The sequence below is a fragment of the Diorhabda sublineata genome, chromosome 8 (assembly GCF_026230105.1).
Source record: "Diorhabda sublineata isolate icDioSubl1.1 chromosome 8, icDioSubl1.1, whole genome shotgun sequence".
NCBI classification, from domain to species: Eukaryota; Metazoa; Arthropoda; class Insecta; order Coleoptera; family Chrysomelidae; genus Diorhabda; species Diorhabda sublineata.
This window is the reverse complement of record NC_079481.1, coordinates 29,261,164-29,283,515: the sequence shown is the minus strand read 5'-3', so window position 1 is coordinate 29,283,515 and position 22,352 is coordinate 29,261,164. Positions and strand designations below refer to the sequence as shown.

The 22,352-nt window shown below is 27.8% G+C and overlaps 6 protein-coding genes across 13 annotated transcripts in view; 3 read left to right on the top strand and 3 right to left on the bottom strand.

The window, feature by feature from the left end:
- The window catches only part of LOC130447608 (homeobox protein cut), a 65,057-nt gene extending 60,233 nt beyond the window's left edge, over positions 1-4,824 (top strand). For all 6 annotated transcript variants that reach the window (XM_056784516.1, XM_056784514.1, XM_056784512.1 and 3 more), the window contains 2 exons: positions 20-435; positions 492-4,824. In XM_056784516.1, the coding sequence (XP_056640494.1) occupies positions 20-435; positions 492-1,757 (1,682 nt within the window). In that variant the 3' untranslated portion in view covers positions 1,758-4,824. The remainder of the gene's footprint in view (positions 1-19; positions 436-491) is intronic.
- Positions 4,825-6,831: 2,007 nt separating this feature from the next.
- Positions 6,832-14,340, bottom strand: LOC130447605 (phosphatidylinositol transfer protein alpha isoform). Of its 2 annotated transcripts, none has more exons than XM_056784507.1 (7): positions 14,025-14,340; positions 13,707-13,737; positions 11,739-12,002; positions 11,378-11,455; positions 10,282-10,512; positions 10,006-10,064; positions 6,832-9,943 (listed from the first exon to the last, which is right to left on the bottom strand). In XM_056784507.1, the coding sequence occupies exons 1-7, from the start codon at positions 14,039-14,041 to the stop codon at positions 9,805-9,807; spliced, it is 819 nt and encodes a 272-aa protein (XP_056640485.1). In that variant the 5' UTR covers positions 14,042-14,340; the 3' UTR covers positions 6,832-9,804. The 2 variants fall into 2 exon arrangements, with proteins under 2 accessions (XP_056640485.1, XP_056640486.1); XM_056784508.1 differs by lacking the exon at positions 11,378-11,455 and adding an exon at positions 11,148-11,225 and having other exon boundaries at positions 14,025-14,211.
- A 92-nt stretch (positions 14,341-14,432) lies between these two features.
- Positions 14,433-15,995, top strand: LOC130447602 (S-adenosylmethionine sensor upstream of mTORC1). Its single transcript, XM_056784503.1, has one exon. The coding sequence runs from the start codon at positions 14,763-14,765 to the stop codon at positions 15,732-15,734; it is 972 nt and encodes a 323-aa protein (XP_056640481.1). The 5' UTR covers positions 14,433-14,762; the 3' UTR covers positions 15,735-15,995.
- LOC130447606 (dnaJ homolog subfamily C member 30, mitochondrial-like) lies at positions 15,990-19,672 on the bottom strand. The gene is made up of 2 exons (XM_056784509.1): positions 17,221-19,672; positions 15,990-17,109 (listed from the first exon to the last, which is right to left on the bottom strand). The coding sequence occupies exons 1-2, from the start codon at positions 17,489-17,491 to the stop codon at positions 16,778-16,780; spliced, it is 603 nt and encodes a 200-aa protein (XP_056640487.1). The 5' UTR covers positions 17,492-19,672; the 3' UTR covers positions 15,990-16,777.
- LOC130447603 (serine/threonine-protein phosphatase PGAM5, mitochondrial-like) lies at positions 17,901-20,434 on the top strand. Of its 2 annotated transcripts, none has more exons than XM_056784505.1 (7): positions 17,901-18,028; positions 18,659-18,816; positions 18,955-19,133; positions 19,287-19,414; positions 19,597-19,683; positions 19,768-19,898; positions 19,990-20,434. In XM_056784505.1, the coding sequence occupies exons 2-7, from the start codon at positions 18,659-18,661 to the stop codon at positions 20,138-20,140; spliced, it is 834 nt and encodes a 277-aa protein (XP_056640483.1). In that variant the 5' UTR covers positions 17,901-18,028; the 3' UTR covers positions 20,141-20,434. The 2 variants fall into 2 exon arrangements, with proteins under 2 accessions (XP_056640483.1, XP_056640482.1); XM_056784504.1 differs by having other exon boundaries at positions 19,765-19,898.
- Positions 20,435-21,211: 777 nt separating this feature from the next.
- LOC130448298 (zinc finger protein 319-like) lies at positions 21,212-21,604 on the bottom strand. The gene has a single exon (XM_056785584.1). It carries the CDS (start codon positions 21,602-21,604, stop codon positions 21,212-21,214), a length of 393 nt encoding a protein of 130 aa, XP_056641562.1.
- Between the last annotated feature and the right edge of the window lie 748 nt (positions 21,605-22,352).

The following is a 22,352-nucleotide window of genomic DNA, read 5'->3' as shown; positions in this document are numbered from 1 at the left end:
AATGTATTATTATTTACAGCTTGTTCGTCGATAGGAAAGTCTATGCCACCAACAAACAAAATGCTATCGGAAGCGGCAGGTCTCCTTAATAAAATGCAAGAATCTCAAAACATTTTACCTCCGTCTCTTCAGCTTGGACCTCCGCAAGGAATCAATCCGCAACCTCCTCCACCTCCGATGTTATTAACGCCGCCCGGTTTGCCACCACATCATGCGATCAATATTCAAAATCAAGATCTCATTAAAAAAACCAATCACAGTCCGCACGGCGTTCCACATTCTCCCATGGGTCAGCAACACACACCTCTCAGAAATATGCACCAACATATTTCGCCTAGCGTTTATGAAATGGCAGCTCTTACGCAAGACCTCGATACTCAAATCATTACTACGAAAATCAAAGAAGCATTACTCGCTAATAATATTGGACAAAAGGTAATAAGTTATATAGTGAGTGAAAAATTCAAACGATTCAAATATTCGTTTTTCAGATATTCGGCGAAGCTGTTCTTGGTTTATCACAAGGCTCCGTTAGTGAACTTCTATCGAAACCGAAGCCTTGGCATATGCTTAGTATAAAAGGCCGAGAACCCTTCATAAGAATGCAACTTTGGCTGAACGACGCTCACAACGTTGATCGACTGCAAGCTTTAAAAAATGAAAGGAGAGAAGCGAACAAAAGGAGGAGATCATCTGGAGCTGGTGCTCACGATAATAGTAGTGATACTTCTTCGAACGATACCTCAGAATTTTACCATTCGAATTCCCCCGGTCCTGGACCACCGTCCGCTAAAAAACAACGAGTTCTATTTAGCGAAGAACAAAAAGAAGCACTGAGGCTAGCCTTTCATTTAGATCCATATCCGAACGTTAATACAATTGAATTTCTAGCGACCGAACTGGTTTTGTCATCTAGAACTATCACGAATTGGTTTCACAATCACAGAATGCGTTTAAAACAGCAAGTACCGCATGGATTCCCTTCCGATTTACCTCCAAGAGATCAAACGGGCAACCAACAAACCTTCGATCCAGTACAATTCAAAGTACTGTTAAACCAAAGATTAATTGAACTTTCGAAGGAAAGAATGGGCTTAAGCGGTGTTCCGTTACCTTATCCCCCTTATTTAGCAACGAACGCCAATTTAGCCGCTTTAATAAGTCGAGGACTATTGCCTACGGGCGATATGGACTTGGCGGCTTTAAATAACGCAGTTAAAGAACAAATGAGCGGTTTGGATCTATCTATGACGGCATTGAAAAGGGAACCCGGTGATTTCGATGACGATGACGACGTCGAAAGTAACGCATCAGAAGATTCAAATATATCGGGCGGAAGTTTGCGCGGAGTAGTAAAGTCGGAACCCAAAGAAATACCCTCGAGCCAGAGCAGGTCGTCGAGACGAAAACCTGCTGCACCTCAATGGGTAAATCCGAATTGGGAGGAAGAAAAAGAAAAACCGAATACTGGAGACGAAGTCATCATTAACGGCGTCTGTGTGATGCAGACCGGCGATGACTACGCCAGGAGGAATGCGGAGGAAACCGTACGAGTGGAACCTCAAGCGGTATTGGACAGGTACGAAGACGAACAAAGCGAAACGTCTTCAATCAGCAACGATAACGAACAAAATGAAAAAATGGAAGACAAAGAAATCGATCGGGAAGAACAGACTGCGAGGAGTGACGTTAAGATAGACGACAGTGAAATTAAAAACCTTAATCAAGAAAACGAAGAAGAACGGTGGGAGTACTAAAATGAACAATGTCAATATTTCTTGTTTTTTTTTTCTTGTTTTTTTTTTTAGTTGTTGATAGTGTGTTATGCGGACGACCTAAAAAACTTCATAGTGAATCTAAATACAGGTTGATAATTTGTTGTAAGATATTACAAAAAGTGCAATCACGAAAACGAAAATTTATCCCCAAGGTTATAATAAAAAATATTTATTGAATTGTGATTGAAGTAGGTTTGTTGAAAATACTCGATATAATTTTATGTGTAAATATATATATATATATATATATATATATATATATATATATATATATATATATATATATATCCAGTTTTTATAACGATCCTACGTTTTATAACGGAATACATTGTAGAATGTTTGTTGGAATTTAATACTGAACACACTGATAACTAACATCAACGCACAGAATTGCACGGGTAAACAGTTTGGTCTCTGAAGATAATAACTTGGTTTGTCGAAAAGCGCGACTTATAGTGTAGGTGTTGTTTTGGTAGTATGTTCGGTACGAATATTACTTCGCCGGCAATTTACATTACAAATACGACGATATTTTTTAGACAGTTATATAATTCAATGTTATATGGAATAATAGCAAAATTTTTTGTGAGAAACCGTACATTGTGGAGGTGTTGGTTTTCTCGATAATCCATTTTTAATTTTAATTTAATTTGATGTCGAAAAACGAAATTTCTTGCTGACCGGTGTAATAATTTGAAACAAGTAAATGGCACGTTATTTGAAATTCAAACAAATATTCTGCATTTCCAAAAATCTTGCCAATTTTAACTATTTCACTTATTGGCATTATTTTTCATTCATTTTATTTCGATTTGTATTTAATTAGTTATTATTAAATAAGACTGTTACCGTTATTATTATATATAGTAAGCTCTCGAGCTAAAAAAAGCAAAGAAAATGTTTTGAACATTTTGTGATATACACTTTTACGTTTTATTTCCCATTATGGAGAATATATTGTGCTTTCCAATTGTTTTTAAAAGTACCACGACGGCCAAAAAATGCAATATTCTAAGTATATAAGTTTCGTATTAGCTTAAAAAGTCTCTAAATTAGTTATTTTTTAATCTTACAACGAAGATTTCAATAGCTAATAATTACAACTGATTAGATATAAATATATTTTCAAAAACGGCGAATATAATTCATCAAAAATTTGGTACGATTTTTATAAATTGAAGAGTATCTACAATCTTTTATTATATACCGAATCGTATTATTTTAATATCTCACTAATATCTCACTAGGACAAAGTAACAGAAGAAAATAATCCAACTTATAAAATATTAATATTTTCCGTTTGCTTCAAGAGTTTAATTTTAGGGGATATATCGGTTATAACATAAAATTGAAAAATACTTGTCTAAAAAAGAATTAAAGCTATGCACGGCGAGGAAAAATCTAAAACTTCCTTATGATCTCTTATACGGGTATAGAACAATATAAAATTAGATATTTTCCTTTCAAACGATAAATGTATCATTTGCAATGTAGTAGCCAGATATGCCCATTTTATGAACTTTAATTATTTTGAAAGAAATTCAAAAACGTATCTAAAGTTTTCTAAACCAGTTTTAATTAGTGATATTGAAATTTTCTAAACGTATACTTAGTGTGGTAATTTTTCTATTTGCGTTCAAAATAATTTCCAGCATCTTCCAAAGTTTTTTGTACATAATTTTAATTAAAATAAATTTTTTCTTACAGTATAACAACATAATTTTAATTTCGAAATTTTTATATCCCGCGTTATTTTATCTAGTCTAATTACTTAACAGGGGCGTCAATATCAAAAACCATTTTTTACAAAAAGGCCAGTAAGTACTGAATATATTTTCTTTATAAATAAATTCAATAGTTCAATGTAATAGATTCGAAAGCCTTAATTCCACGCGCGTTATCGCGTGTTGTCGCTTAATCAAAATTTTATTATTAGTATCTACATATTATTATCCCGAGTGTACGAATCCAAAATTTGTGGGATATATATGATTTTTATAATTTATATCCGATAGATAACTAATTACCCTTCAAAGACATATTTAAAGAATCTATTTCGCTTTATTTAAACATTGATTACAATAATTTTTATATGTGGAAAATACTAAACAAATATAAGATGGTTCCAATTGAAGACGATTATACCGTGAAATGATAGATGAAAACAACTATTTCGGAATGAATCGAAAGAGGCACTTTTTGGGTTCGTGACTTTGGACTAGATGTCATATATATGTTTTGTTTATAATAATCTGACATTATCAGTTATTAGATCTCAGCATTTTTATTAAACAAAAAAAAATTCAAATAGCTTTAATTTCCAAATATAATTAGAAATAATGTTACAAAATGCATATCGTTAATATTAAGTATTTAAAACAAATGAAATCCACCCATAAAAATAATTTAAGCAACAAAATAAAACCATAGTTTGTTTTTGTGTTCCGTTTCATGTTTTCGCGATAAAATATAGCATATGAAAAATAGATTAAGAGAAACATATGTTCAAAGTGCAATATTTTAACGTTCAAAAGATAGGGTATATTTTTGCGATATACAAAAATATGTTTCTTCCAAAATGTAATCAATGTAATAACATTGTAAAAAAATACGTAAAATTCTGTCTTTAAATTGAAGCGATTGAGACATTAAAATTAGCAAAAAATGTAATATAAATGCACATTTTTAAATAAAAAAAAAACTGCATGTAGTTATATAGCATAGATTTTTTTGCCGTAGAAAAACTATTTGAAAACCTATTTTCATTTTTGTTATTTGATAAATTTTCTGTACCCAAAAATGTTATACAAAATAAAAACACAAAATACGTAAGCATGTTTTTGTTAGTACTGATAATAATATATTAGCTGATATGGTAAATATGGTACAAGAAGATTTGTTTTATTTTTTATTATATTTTATAATATAGAAACATCCAAGAACAATGCTTAGGAAGATCATAGATCTATTTTATTCTTTTTTTACTGTAAATATTTATATCATATCATCCCTTGAAAATTTCTAAATTAAAATTTTCTCTGTATTTAAAAAAGACTTTTATTTTTAAACACCTACCTATCCGCATATCACCTAATTCATACACAGTTCGGGAAGGATGAATAAAAGATAAATTAATTTGAGGCGAAATGTAGAAATCTGTGTTGCCTACTTTACCTTTACCTTTACCTAGCTTTTGTAATATAGATGTCTCTTGAACTGTTTTCAATGTAGAAATTTATGTTACCTAGTTTACCGTGTGCTAGAGATCTTGTAATATAGATGTCACCTCTGATGGTACAATGAACTACTTTAAACTTTAATTGTGTAAATAAGTCCGATTATAAACTAGTACAAGTAGAAAAGTCTCGTATTCCAAAATAATTATTTATGATAACATTACAAATTTGTATTTTCTACAAAAACATTTCAAATTCCCAGTAAATTGCGACGTACATTCGCTGTTGAAGTTTAGATCGCTAGATGGCGCTAAATTCGGAAGAGCAAACTGTAGAAATCTGTGCTGCCTACTTTGCCTTTATTTTTTAGCTTTTGTAATATAGATGTCTCTTGAACTGTTTTCAATGTAGAAATTTATGTTACCTGCCTTACCGTGTGCTAGAGATCTTGTAATATAGATGTCACCTCTAATGGTATAATGAACTAATTTAAAGTTTAATTATGTATATAAGTCCGATTATAAACGAATACGAATAAAAAAGTCTAATATTCCAAAATAATTATTTATAATAACATCACAAATATATAGTTGTTATAAAAACATTTGAATTTCACAGTAAAATGGGACGGATAGTTAGATTGTTGAATTTTACACAGCTAGATGGCGCCAAATTCGGATGAGCGAACTGTTGAAATCTGTATTGCCTACTCTTTTATTTTAGAGCTTTTGCGATATAGATGTCACTTTAACTATTTTCAATTGTTACCTACCTCACCGTGTGCAAGAGGTCTTGTAATATAGATGTTAATTCTAGTGATTTAATGAATTAATTTAAAACATCAGGTAAGCAAATGAGTTCGGTTATGAACTAACACACGTATTCAAAAATTTCATATCTCGAACAGTAATTACCTATTCACGATGTGAATCTATACGTGAAAATAAACTTTCAACATTTTCATCTACTTTTATTAACATTTTTTTCGTGTACAATTCTTTTTTACAATATTACATACATATCCTTGAACTATTAGAGAATGTCATTTAAAATTATTCTAAGTACTGTATTTTTAATAATTGTTCACACGAATAGTTCCAACATTGAAAAGTTTTAAGTTTAAAAATTCCACAATAACAATTAGATTGTTATAAGTAATGTTCTGAATGAAATGTTGTTTTCAGCGTATTCCGCTATATCTATTAATAAATATATAACGAATATAAATTTAATAATCAGTGATTTTACAGGATGTGCTAGATAATTGAATATTACAAATAAAACGTTGGGTTTCATTTTTTAATTAGAAATAAGTACATTCATAAAGTGTTGAAGTTTCATATAATATGTAACAATTGTCACATGCACGTATTATATGTTGCCTACCGAATTGTTGTGGAAAATATTTGCCAGAAAGAATAAAATACAATATTTCTTGCAATTTGACATAATTTTTTTAGTTTATATTATTTATAAAAATGAGTTGATTGACTTCCGATTGAAATTAGAAGCTTATAATTGAGAAAACAAAAACAGACATAAATATAACTGAATATAATGAATACTAGTTTTATTATTTAGCTCACCTTGTATATAAATATCTTTCAATGAGGTCTTTTGTTTTTAGTCAAGTTTGTAATAAATTAATTTCATATTGAGATGTAGCAAAACATACAGAGGGTATTTCAATTAAGGTTTCTTTTATCACATATTTATGATGAACCAAAAATGGAGTGATTTATTTTTTAAATAAGGAATATAGGATTAATTGAAAATTTTTGTAGATTTCCATCATCTTTAAAAACGACCCTTTAGTTAGATGTACCATAATTAATTCAATTCGAAATATTAAAAATATCGATAAACAAAAAAAAATATTAAACAAAAAAGAATTCCAATTTAATCCGAATATAACTTACATGTTAATTTTTATAAGTCAATTTCTACAATATTATATTACGTGTATTATATATTTATATAAAAAAGGGGATATTAAGAACCATCTTATCAAGTACAAATCGCTATCTTCAATAGGTTCCATTTGTTAAATATAAATGTTTGTACCTCACTGATTATATGTAGCGATTAATCTACGAAATACGCGACTAGAGACACACTTTTAAAAATTTATTCTTAATTTAACCATATTGTCAAAGATGATCCCAACATCTAAAGATGACTATAAAAACGACTACGATAAAAACATTTAATTAGTATCTTAAAAATATTTCTAAGACTTGACAAAAATGGTTCTTGTAATATATAATTATATAAAAAAAGAAACTGAAGTATCAAAGTGGAATTTGGAAGAAATAACACCTCACACGATTGTACATCAACAATATTTTATTTATTAGTGAAAGTGTTCAAAAAAATTGGTGAAGAGTAAATGTGTACAAAAAAGTTTCCCTTGATATAGTTTTTGAAGTAATCATTGCAAAAAATATGAAATTCTTTCTTAAATTAAAGCAACTTTATACCTTTAAGTAGAAAATGTTAGAAATAGAAAAATTCTAGACGTTAAAACGTATTTTTTAATTTTTCTTACTTTTTGTAAATATTTGTTATCATTTTAAAATAATATATGAATGGTTTATACTTACTAATTGCACATGTAACTTGTGACGATTTTATTCCTTCCTAGTCATTTCTTTTGTGTATAATAAAAAATAATTTACAGTACAAAAATCGTATAGAAAATATGTTAAAAAAATCACTTTTCAACTAATATTTATATGAATTTGAATTTTACTGAATGTTACAATAATAAGAAAAATAATGAAAACCCCCATATCAATATATAAATAAAAAAAATTCAATTCAAAAAGTAGTTTATTAACAGGATACAAAACAAATTCATTATTTTTCTCTATGGGTAATTTGCGTTAAATTTGGTTATATTAACTAAGACCTTAAAAAAATAAAACTCCCAAAAATAAAAAGTGAAATAAATTGGTAACTACTGATTAGAAGAAAAATAAAAAGGTGTCCCAAACATTCGGTATAATTGCGAAACTAACTTTCTCGTTATTTTTATAACATTTAAACCTGTATCTCATATTACAGAAAACCTTAAATGGAGAGTATTAAATTTCAATACATTGAGTCCTTTTTAAAACTTATTACTCTGTAATCCAAAAATCCCAATTCTATATTGTAGTGGCCACGATACGTTTGGAGGAACTTGGATAATGGTCTTCACATAACTCCAATTTCTAAATCAATTACAACTAGCAACGCAATGTCCTTGTTTTCATTCACATTTTGGAAAGTTGATTGAGATTTGATAATATTAGGTGATTGACAAAAGCATTTAATTTTCTTAGGTAAATAGGTATCCATAAAAGCATAAAAGCACGAGATGTATTTTAATGCGCTTTAGAATACTGATAAGAAATATTGACAAAATTAAATATATCAGCATAGAAGCTCTGATACACTTTCAAAGGGAAAAGAAGATAGATAGTATTAAAACTACAAAGAGCGATACAGTCAGTGGGAAACTATAAACTGAAAATATCTGCTGAATGTATCATTGGGGCTTTTAAAATACAGAAGTGGAATGGTTACAATGTATAATAATTTACAAAAACAAATAATACCAACAATTAATATATAAAAAATTATAATTTCGGTATATTTTTTGATCTCACAAAATGATATCAAGATACTTCCTTACTATTGGGACGCCATAATATTCAGGGTATGCCGTATAGTTTATCCATAAAACAATGACAATTTATTATATAACAGTGTGTTTTTCAATATGGTGATTAAGTTTTATGAAAAACCAATAAATATTTTGATGAACATTTCGTCTGGAAGTGGAAAAAGTCTGAAATAGTACTTAATTACTTTTATTAATTTTATATGCTTTTTTACCAAACTTTGACTAAGACTGTGAATGTTCAATTTCAAGGAATTTGAAGGAAATTTAACTCTAACTACATGACACACCACGTGGATACATAAATTAATAAATACAAGCCAGAATGCCACATATCTTTTTGTGAATAGTTATATGTACGATTTTTTCATTGTTTTATGAGTTATAGTGAGATTATAATAAAAAAATCTGTGGTTGAATGAAACTAACCACTTTTGCTTCCTTTCTTCATCACTCATAAAATGTGTTCATGTCAAAAATCGAACATTTATAAATGCACCATTTTTATTAAAAAAAATCATTTTTTATACTTAAAATACTGAAATTCAAGACTAGACATTCTGTATTTGGAAAAAAGAAAAGTTACATTTAATACTCGTTAATATTAACATTTCTAGTTACTGAATGTCAAGGTTCTGATAATTATTATAGTTATAGGATAAACTCTGTACTTTTAATCAACATTTCCAATAAAAAAAGAATCTTATGGTTATTGAAAAAAAAATATTCACAAGCGCATTATAAGCAGCTGCCTTTTTTTAATACTTTTAATAAACTTTTTTAATTTCATAAAGGTTGAATTTTCATTTTCAAACATAAAAAAATTGCTAATCACTAATAGTTTTATGAAAAATTTACTATACATATCTCAACAAATGTGATGATTATACAAAGAAACACATAAATTTTCGACGAAATTAATATATAAAAAGATAAATAAATATGGAGAGCAAGATGTATCATTTGGAAAGGCAAATTATCTAATTTTTAATTTTTTTAATGAAAAATAATTGACCGCTATACAGAACTATCCATTTTATATCGAATTTTATTATAACTATAGCACAGTATTATGGAAACTTAATTAGAAATTCATCTAAATCATGGTTGCGTTTTTTAGTTGGATTTGTTTTTAAACTTATTTATATTTCTCTTTCTTAATTTGCTTTTTCTATTCATTAATTTATTCTGTATCTGCTTTCATACCACGAACTTCGCCTTTTTGACGAAGAGCTTCTAATTCTTCTTTCGTTTTATCTTCTATCGCACGGATATCTTCCATGGTCAGACCGTGCCAGCGGTCCATCCAACAGAAAACTTGTCTGAGAATAGAAACAAAAATTATTTTAAACACTTTATATTATACAATAATGTATATACTCACCTATGGAAATTTGTGAATAACCGCCTTTCGGATTTTTGAATAAAACTTTCTATCCTTGTCTAAAAAAAATTAGTACAGAGATAAAGAAATTTATAGTTTTTATTGATATTTCAATTTTCCATTGTTTCATCATATAATATATATATATATATATATATATATATATATATATATATATATATATATATATATATATATATATATATATATTATATATAGGTCAAAGAAATATTTATAAAACTAAATACAATTACAAATACATAACGAAAAGCTTACTTGTAATCCAAACCATTTGAACTCTACTGTAACTAACTTATAGCAGGTCATAACAGGACTAACTTTATCTTTCCAATCAGGTCCTATCAGTGGACCTCTGCCTGTTTTAACAGATTTAAATTTCGTTGGATCTTCGTCTTCTTTATAATCTCCAGATGCCACTGCATCATTGGCAATGTCAATATGTACAACATCTCTTTGTTTCAGTTTGTCGTTTGGCAAGTCGTGAACCTTTTGACAAGTATAAAAAAATTCATGATAGTAACTTCAAAATTAGATCCGTTGTGAATAAATTCAATTACTAACAAGACATCCACATTGTGATACATGAAATATGAAAACATGCACAAATTTTTAATAGGAAAAAAGTAAATCATTTATTAATGCCCCACAAAAATTGATTCCTGTATCTAATAATTACTATGAGACATACCATACCTATAAATGAAATTGAAGTTACTTAATATCCACAGGTATATTATAGTTGAAAAATAAACATTTAGGTTAAAAGGATACAAACAAAAAATGAATTTATTGTACATACATAATCGAAAATATTATAAACTCTTATCTATTTTTAGTTTAATCACTGATAAAAATATCCGTGTATTATAAATATATTTTCATAGATTGTTAATATTTAAATCATTATGGTATCAACAAACACAATAAATTATGTATCCTAAAATCAATTTTTATGTTACCTTTAGACTAAAAAAATAATGTAATAAAACAGTTCAACTTATCAAACATTCTATAACAGAATATCAAGATTTTCAATTGTTTCAATAATCGACCATGACAATAATTGAAAAAAAAAATAATATTCAAGGTGTTAAAATTTCTCGAAAAACTATGGTACTTACATTATCTTGAAGACCATTATCGGCTATGTGCATACTTTCAATACAAATCACAAAATTTTCCTTCATGTAGCCGGGATTCTTTTTCAGCCCAGTTCATATACAAACACAAAATGGTAGACAGAGAAATATACCGTGTTGATGAATGAAATGTCGACCACAACCATTATTGTTAGTACACATACCGATGATCCCAAAGCATAGAAAAGAAATAAAAATAAATTATTACTTACATTTACTTGATTACCTTTGTCTGCTACATGTAAAGTTTCAATTACTAATTTGAATTTCTCTTTCATATATCCTGGATTCTGAAAAACAATTTCAATCTTTTTTACTTTTTTCCCTGTAGTTTTTGTTACAAACATAACAGAAACGTGTGTGTGCTCAACATTAACCGTACATTTACAATAATTTATTATCTTCCAGTTTTGTATTGAATGTGAACTCTACACAAAAAAAATTGCTTTGATGAACCAGTAGACTTATTTAGCCAAGTTTTTAAATATTTTATTGTAACATTCTAATAAGAGTAGAGTTGAGAAAATTGGTTCAGTTAAAATGAGTACCATTTATATTAAAAAGTAGATTTACCGTAATAACAGTCCTACAATAAGGATAAGCATTCCAAGCCTCTTCATGAATTTCCAAACTACCCTTTGGTGCCAAAAGTCTTATAAAAGAAGGTACTTTACTAGCCAAATGGTAAATTTTGTAAGTATACTGGCCACTGTTATATTTACCACCGAGAAGGGGAAAATTTGTGAATGGTTCATTTTTCAATACTTCTATACCTTCTCCACCACCTGTATTGTCTTTGGAGGCCTCTGCCACACTAAACAACTGAGCAACTTGATACTGTAAAATAACAAAATAGATCTTTTCAATTAATATTCATTCCTATTATACTCAATTTGATTTAATCATATCAATAATTTATTATCAATAAGGTGTATCTTAGAAATAATTGATTGGTTTTTTACATTGATAGATAGAAGATTTATCTTTATACTCTATTATAACAACTTATTTTTACATACATTTGTCGCATAAAAGAGAATGAAAATATAATTTATATCAAAAAGTTTTTATAGAATTTAATTGCATATAAATTATATTCATTAAAAAGATTCATATATAATCATGTTAATTAATCAAATCACTGCCTACATTTTACATTAACAATGGCTGTCCATGAAATGTACCTTTGAAATTAAACTACTAGCTTTTCCACCTTGAAAAATTTTATAGTATGCTTTCTACTAAATAAAATTTTCAATGTAAATTTAATGATAAAATAAAAGTCCAGTCATGTTATCTATGAAAATTAAGAGCCTATTTTTGAAATTCATGCTTTCTGGCAATAGACTAGACTTTTCAGAGTCATAATTTTTGATGTAATACAAAGGAATTAACATATACAAAGTGATTAATACTAATACATAGACAAAGGAATCTTCAATTAATAGTATCAAACTCTATTTATTATACACTAAATGTGAAAGCCAATTATAATATTTGGGAATAATTTTAAACCTTTGTTACTATTAATTTAAAGAAATGTAATGGTTAAGTAATTTAACATGTAATAGCAATAATGCACATTATATAAAAACATAACCTAGCTACTTTGTAATAAACTCATTATTATTTAAAATATTCACTTTATTTATATTTATACAAAAATCTGCCTAACCTTGAACTATTTTAGTATAATTAATGAATAAACTACATTAAATTTCGCTGATATATTTATTCCATTATATTGAGTTTTAATCATTTATTTTATAACTTTTTATGTTAAAAATAAAAAGTGTCTTGGATAAACAATACATTAGACTAATATTGAATCAAAACTTTTAGACAAAAATAATTGACTAAGCAATATACATTGCTGATCATTGTAGAAGAGAAAAACATGCCTATTGAATTAATTTTATTATGATAATTTGCATTCATTATTTCTCACATTTTATGTAAATACACTATCTCAAATTGTTCTTTCAGTTCCTTTTTATTATTTAAATTTAGGAATGATTGGGTTAGGAAGTAGGTGATGCACCTATCTTGAGATCAAAAGGTTTGATTATAAATTATTTGAAAATTGATTAGTATTCAAGCTGAGGTCCAATGTTGTGCTTTAGCAGAACAGAAACAGTCAAATCATTGTTGAATTATGTCGATAAATAAGAAAAGATCTGTACTTAAAATTCCACATCCAAACATATTTGATGTAATTCTGGACTTTAATATAAATCACTGATGATGACTATGTCTATATACAATTATATCATTCTAATTGCAGACTATTTCATATTATGTAGATATCCATTAAATAGGAATGTAATTCTACTTTTCATATTGATAATTGAAATGTAGTTTTGACGAAGGTTTAAAATAATTATACACTAATAACATATGCTTCTAAAGGCAAAGGTTGAGTTCAATTTTCAATATTACAAGTATGAACACATTGTACTAAATTGGGAAAATAAGTATGTAGATATATTTTATTTTTGAAAAATTTATTTAGCCATATTATGTTAAATTTATGAAACTTACCTCTTCTACAGTAAGCGGTAGGGTTACTCGGCTAAAAAATAAAATAATATAAATGTCACAAAAATCAAAGTCTTTGATAAGTACTGTTTCACTCAACAAAAAAAATAGAAACCTTTAAATCTTCAATTTTTACAAAAAAGTAAAGCATTAGTTTTAAGATTACAAAGTGTGCAGAAATCCGACACCCAAAAAATTGATAAAATTGACACTTGTGTGTAGGGTTAACATACAATCTACAACTTCATGATTTATCACTTAAAATTTTGTGTCTAAAAAAAATAATATATACGGTAGGTACATACAATGCATTATACTTACTATTCTTTGATAAGCATGTTTTTTCTTTGCAAATTTAACTATTTAGACATGCAATAATTCCTGACACACTAACTAATGAATCACTAATTCATGGATTGACCAGCGCAAGCTCGGTGACGCAATATTCTGACGTCAATTTGTTTCTTGATCAAAATTCATATCAATCATAATCCATATTGATCAAAATCACACTAAATTGTGGTAATATTGAATAGATCAAAAATTCGAATGTTAAAATACTTGTTAGGAAAATTTTCAACGAAAATGCTAATTAACCAATTAATCATGCGGAATGTCTTTAGAGTGGTTGCTCTGTGGAGTGAACTACAAAATCCTTAAAACCGGAGCACATTGGAAACTAGAGATGGGTTTATTGGTCATTTTTGATAAACTAATTCAAATAACTAAACAAAATATCTATAAAATAGTGATATATAATTGGATATAGAAGATTTTGTACAAGAAAATCCACATACAAACATAAAACTTTAGAAAGTCATTTCCAACATTTTTTTCTAAACGCTAGTAGGTATACTTATATTTTTACCCAAAAGTTTTGTTATTTAGTTAATCCAATAAATTTTACATATTAATAGTTCATTATTGAAACAAATTCACTTACTGAATGATTCTCTCATTTGATTACGGCTCCCACCTCTAGCATATAATTTTTGGATAGGAACATGTGAAAGAGAAAAATTGACAATGGCATATATATAAGTATTACATATATGGACAATGGCACTGCCGCGACACTTAGAACTATCAAGTTTTATTAAAAGTGTTCATCAAGAATTGAGAGAAAATTCGAGATTGCTAGGACCAGAAATTGCATGGAAGAAACATTGTGAAAATAAGGAAAGATTAGAAGAATATGCTACGGCAATGAAAGAACTGGCTTCAAATTATTGGAAACTATCATTAGACAATGAAGAAAATCAACAGATATCCCGCATCGCATGGATACATAAAAATTCCGAAGAATATTTTTCTAGGGATATTTTTTATATTCGTATAAAAGAATCCCATATAATGGATAAAATTAATCAAAGTAGGACTAGTGTGTCTACTGAAAGTTTTAATAGAAAATTGCGGGTATTAGATGTTGGTAGTTGTTATAATCCATTTCAACAGTTCAGTAATTTCGATATAACTGCAATTGATATTGCACCCGCTACAAAAAGTGTTACTAAGTGTGATTTTCTCAAAGTTAAAACAGGTAAAATTTTGATATTAAAAGATGAAGAGATCATTCAACTACCTAATAACTATTTTGATATTATCATATTCAGTTTATTCTTGGAATATCTACCTTGTCATAAGCAAAGGAAAATATGCTGCACTAAAGCATATGAGTTATTAAAACCAGAAGGCATTTTAATGATAATAACACCAGATTCAAATCATATAGGATCAAATGCTAAATATATAAAATCTTGGAGATTTGTTTTGGCTAAAATAGGATTTTCAAGAATTAAGTATGAAAAATTGCAGCATGTTCATTGTATGATATTTCGAAAAGTACCTTATACAGAAATTACACTTAGATGGGCAGAAATTCATAAAAATGATCAAACTTTTGATGAACTCTATATACCACAGGATTTCAAAATGGTAGTCCAAAAAGAATGTGATAATAAAATCAAACTTTCTGCACAAGACATTGCAAATTTCAATAATGAAATGCCTTTTAAAGATACTTCAGATTGAATATTGCATTTTCATATTTTAGGATTTTTTAAAAGCACATCTTTGCATTAAGAATTTTACAGTTTACAGGTAGTATAATGAAATCTAAGAAAGAATCTAAATTTCTTTGAAATAAATCAAGAAACTAGTATTTTCAAATTGTGAGTATAGGAGAAGGGACTATTCCAAAAATTCATTGGCATATTTGTTATTCCTACTTTCTGATGCTATTGAGATTAGTTTTTAATCAGGATAGGATTGGCATTAAAATTGCAGTCATGTGCAAATGATATATTTTCACTTTTAAGACACATCTCTATGTAATTTTGGAGAAATAGAAAGTCTTACTTACAAAAAAGCATAAAGTTATTTACTCAAGATAATCACCTCCAAGAAGTTAACACCACACTTTCCAGTTAGAAATATTTTGACAATTTTTCTGTTGTTCCAAAATATGAAGTTCGAAAAAAAATTTTTTTTTCACACAATTTGCGTAAAATCATTTTATAGCGTGCACCAAAATTTTTGAGCTATCGTTCTAGATTGCGCTAAAAAAAAATTTTGAGAAATTTGATTATTCAACGATAATCTAATTCAAAATATTTTTTTTTTCGGGGTAACGTTATACTAGGATCCTAGCACAACACAGAACTTTTATTTTTGCAATAAAAAATTGCAATCTTTATTGAGAAGCCCACAAACAATGTTGCCCTACAAAATCCGAGATTATTCCATGTTCTAATTGCAATTCATAAAAATATTCTGATTTACTTCGTCTTTATGAAAGTTTAGCAAAATTTGTAAAAATAATGTAACTCATCATTAGCTGTATTAATTAGAAAAGCCAAAATAAAATGTACTCAAAACTAAAATTTTATATTAAATAGGAATAAACATTGTAGAGTGTTAATTTTTTTTCTTATTTTCCTTGATTTCTAATTTTTGAAATTCATTTCTCAATATAAACCAAATGGCAATGTCGTAACCTAAAATTCAATTGAGGACTAATTTAAATAAACAGAAATAATTTAATAAACATTTAAACAAATTGTATCACAGTAACATTAATCTGTACTCTGTTTTCTCATTACAACTTGATCATAATTTTTTCTATTTATGTAAACCGTACATATTAGAATCATTGCCATTAGGAAGAAAACTACTCGTTCCAGCTTTTGATCATTTAAGGTTTTTTGTCGAAAGTGTTGATATTCATGTCTACGTCGTCGGTTTTCCATTTGGCGATGAAAAGTTGCACCATAATGACTCTTGGACCATTCATCAAAGTCATAAATTGGGGTACGTCCATCAGGAGGTGGTGGTTTATTTCTAGGTCCTTCTCTAGGTTTATAAAAGCTATTATAATCACTTACTGGTGAGCTTCCAAAGTGGAGACCTTGAAATTAGTAACAAAAATATAAAGTGAAATAACTTCATATAGCACAAATATATATTTAAGCAACTCGAATTATGAGAATGAGTTAAAATTTTATTTGTTATATATTACCTTTATCATACATTTTCCTAGTAGTTACATTTCCTAGAACTTCATAAGCTTCAGTGATATTCCTAAATTTTTGTAAAGAAGCTTCGTCCTTATTCTTGTCAGGATGATATATCATGGACAATTTGTAATAAGCTGTTTTAATCTCGTTTTGAGTTGATTTTGGAGAAATACCTAATGAATTATAATGATTTGGTTTTGTTGAATAAGCCTTGGTAAATTTTAAACGGCATCTGTTAGTAATTTTATTTAATAAAGATATTGTGAAACTCATACTACCTTATTATTTGGAAAAGGTATATCTACAATTATTTAAACATTTTTTTTTTGAATTTAAATGGTGGTAAATTTAAATTTGTTATTTTTTGAATTATTACCAAATTACATCATTGAATCGTAAACTTCGTTAACCTCAGGAAGAAATGTGACTTTTGACATTGAAATTTATTATTCTCTCATCTGTCGAAATACTATGAAATATACTTGATTTTTTGCTTCTATGATCGTGTCTTCAAAGTTTATATTCGCGTAATATCTTTATTACCATTTTCTTTAAACTGACTAATTTCACATTTAACGAATGAGCTACTGTAATGTAAATTAATAATTTTTTCACCTTATGGTAACACAACTACAGTAGCATTCTAAAAATAATATACTTTCTTATTACACTGAACACATTAATAGAACGGAGCTTAATAAACAGTCTTTGGTCACATGTTTATATTCATAATTTATTTACTATAAAATATATAATAATTATCTGGAAGAATTTTAAATTTAAATCGTTTAGTTTTATAACTGCCAAAAGGTTAAGTAAAAATAAATTTTAATTATCACTATTTATTTCGTGGTTTTCAGAAACGAAATCGTACAAATTTCAATTATTAATGATTGGTTTATGCAGCCATAATTAAAAATTACTATTAAACTAACAAATTAAATTACTAGTTGTAAGACACTGAAATAGTACTTATAGTTCTTGCAGAAAATGAACAGTAAATTGAAATTAAACTAAAAGTTCGCTAACTTTTAACTTAGTTTAATTTCTTAATTTTGTAAGGTTATGATCATAGAAAACGTTAGGTCAGTCTGTATTTGTGGTATTACTTTGTTTACAACATCCTTCTTCCTTGATTATGGAAGTATTATTCACGCTATTGCGCCGATTTCCGCCGTGGTGTTTATTTTTCAAACTGATATAACAAAAATAGGAAAAAGCAATGTCTTTTAGATGATGGAACACTGATAGACAGTGTCAGAAGCATTCCACATTCGTATGATAAAAAGGACCCATACAGGGAATTTCTATAGGTTAACCAATTATCCTTAATTTACTGCATAAACCAAAAAAATATCACCATCAGAGTCTAGTTTAATGAAAATTTTAATTTTGGGTGCATAAACCAAGCTTTAATCCTGAAATCTAAATTTTTTTCAGATGTCTCTGAGTAAATCTAAAAAGTTAATATTGGGTTTAACTGCAGTCTCGGGTGTTGTTACATTCTATTACTTAAATAACACTTGCAAGGTTCAAAATTCATGGACAACAAATTATAATCCATCTCCATTTGCTAAGTGGGATGAAAATTGGGATCAGTGAGTATAATTTTTGTTAGATATTGAAATATTTCTTATTGCCTAATCTCAAGTACTCTGAAATTAACAAACTATTTTATTATTATAATGATATATCAATGTATCATATTTCTAGTTGATGCTATATCTCATTTTTAGCCGATGTCCAAAATATATGAATCGTATAAAAGGAAGGAGGCTTTCCGAAACTGAAGAAAATACTCTCAATGAACAAACAGAAAAAAAACCTACAGCTGTAAGGCACATAATACTTATCAGACATGGGCAATATAATTTGAATGGTACTACTGATGGAGAACGAGTTTTAACCAAATTGGGTATGTTGTTATATTATTTAAAATAATTAGAATCTTTCATATATTGTTTATTATTGATTGCAAAATTGTAGGAACTCAAAAATGTCATTAAGAAAGGCGGATGTGTTTTTATTTCTATCATATAATAAACATATTTATTTATAATTTTTTAAGGGCGAATGCAAGCAGAATATACAGGTAAAAGATTAAAGGAATTAGATCTACCCTATACACAAATGGTTAAATCTACAATGACTAGAGCACAAGAGACCGGAACAATTATATCAGAATATATTCCAGAGGTAACTAAACTTATTTTATCCCCAAAGCAACAGTTAGTTTTTTTATTGAATCCAAAAAAATAAATTGTGACTAATAATTAAAGTTTGGGAGAAATAATTTGTAATTGCAGATGAAAATGTTGCATTGTTATATGTGGTATTTCTTACTCCTGGTTTTATTTATTTATTTTTATCATTTCTAGATTCCTGTGCTCCATTGTGATCTTTTAAGAGAAGGTGCGCCTATACCTCCTGAACCACCTGTAGGAACTTGGAAACCTGAAAATTATGTAAGTTTGATTACACGGTATTTCTCATTTTATTATCGAATTTGATATATAGTTGCTTCTAAGTAATAAGTTTTTTTCAAGAAGTTTTATCAAGATGGATCAAGAATTGAAGCAGCCTTTAGAAAATATTTTCACCGTGCAGATTGTTCTCAAGAAAAAGATTCTTACACTGTTTTAGTATGTCACGCCAATGTTATTCGATATTTCGTTTGCAGGTTAGTGTCAATTTAATAAAACAATATTGTTTTTTAATGATCATCCGATATTGTGTAGTGTGTTTGTAATAATAGTATGATATATTTTTAGGGCTCTTCAATTTCCTGCCGAAGCATGGTTGAGACTTTCTATAAATCATGCCAGTATAACATGGATCAGCATCACACCAAGTGGACGGTGTATACTTAGAGTGTTAGGAGATACAGGTCATATGCCTCCCAACGTCATTACAAGTACATGATTAGATTATTAAGGAAGAGCATTGATATATATATATATATATATATATATATATATATATATATATATATATATATATATATATATATATATATATATATATATATATATATATAGCGAGAGAGAGAGAGGAGCGAGGTGAAATGCGTTGAGAATTTTTACTGGACAGTATTTCATGGGAAAACCATATAATAAATCAAGTTTTTCTTAAGATGCACTATTCTCTATGGTTTTTCTTGAAATTGTATAACTTAGGAAAAAAAATGTATTGTAAGATTATTGTGAATATATATACTTTGACAATTGATTCTCTTATTATTACATCCTTCCTAATTCATGAGTTTTTGAGGTACGATAAAAACATAATTCAATTTGATCATTTGTCTGTCTTGATGGGATTTTACAATTAATTAACTAATATCCAATTAACTTATTACTTGAATTTTGCACATTTACTTAATTGATATGAGAAACAACTGTTTTCACTTACAAATCTTCAAAATAATAAAGTACAAGTGACTAATTCACTGAAAAACAATAAAAATGAAATGAGCTAATTTACACTTTTCTACCTGTATAAATTATAGGAAGTAGAAAATGAAATATCTCTAATATATATTTTTAAACTCGTTAGATGAAAAGAAATATAATAATAAAATTATGTTAAGAGAATAAACATTTATTAGATAGATATGGTAGGAGCTACAATAAGAACAAAATCATTTTGATAAAAACACCAATGAATGGAAATCAACAAAAAAAAATATCTATATATGTAAGGATTCAAAATAATAAAATTGAAACCACAACATCAGAACAGTAATTAAAATTATATGTAGGCACAATTTATTAGTGAGCTTAAAACAAGAGTAGTAATTTTAAAACAGTCACCTAACTATAACCTTCTTATACAAATGAATATTATAAATGTAACATATTCTTTGATAACCATTTTTCTATTTGGTGTAACAATAATAATCATATTAAATAATTTTTTTAACACTGTTAATGTTAACTTTGATGTTACCATCTGTAACAATAATTGTAAATAATTTAGTGGAATAAGATATATTCATGTAGGCAAAATAACAGGTAACTGCACTGGACTATTGTCAACAGTATCCTCTATAGCCTTCAGTTCTGCATAGCTTAGAACATGGCGCTTTTCATGACTCCTCATGTGATCACGTCTTCTAAATTTCTTCTTGCATATCCTACATTCATAAGTTAACTCAGCAGAATGTATCAATAAATGCTTGATGAAAGTGGATCTGAAATTTCGAGATTTAATAGGTTGTTCACATATAGGACAAAATGTTCTATCTGGATAATCAAAGTATTTCAAAATTTCATGTGAAGGCAAAAATTTCCTTTCTACTTTATGAGCATCTCTCTTATGTTTTAATAAATCAATAGGAGTTTCTGCAATAAATGTACAAATTTTACATTTGATAGGAGCATTCATTTTTTGCAATTCTTCTGAAGAATCTTCATCATAATCATAAATAGAAAGATCATATTTTGCTTTCTTGGCTGTTGATACATCAACATTTTCTTGGGTAAGGTTTTCTGATACTTCGCCTGATTCTCTACTTGTAGACAAAACCTCGTGTGAGTTTTTAACTCTACTTTTTAATGTTTTTGGAACCTTCAAACTATCTCCTTCTATAATACAAAAGGAATCTATGTTAGTATTTGTAGATTGTTCTAAATTTTTATTACTTATTTTTGTAACACTAGCATTATTGTTATTAAAATGAATCAGTGATTTAGCACAAACAGTTTGGTCCGAGTTTTGTTCCTTGAAATTAACAGCAGAGGTTGATTGTCTGGAACAAGTTGTTTCTTCACATATTGGAATACTTGGCAGGTCTTCGCAATCATCTACGTTATTCTCAATAGAAATTGACTCATTTTTATTTATTTTCTCGACAATTTCTTTTTGTTGTATATTTGTAACAGTAACATTTTCTTTCTTGTTTAGATTTTCAGGATTTTTCAGTTTTTTAGATCGCCTATTTTTCTTAAGTGGCATATCGATAATTTTCTTGGTAGATTTTTAATTTTACAAAATTGTTCTACATTTTTTAGAAAACAATACTTGAACAAAAAAAACTAAAATGTAAACTTCAACTAAAAATGACAATCTGTCAAACTTTTCTACTCTCTAGAGTAGAATTTCATCATAGAACTAAAAAATAGAAAATTCGTAG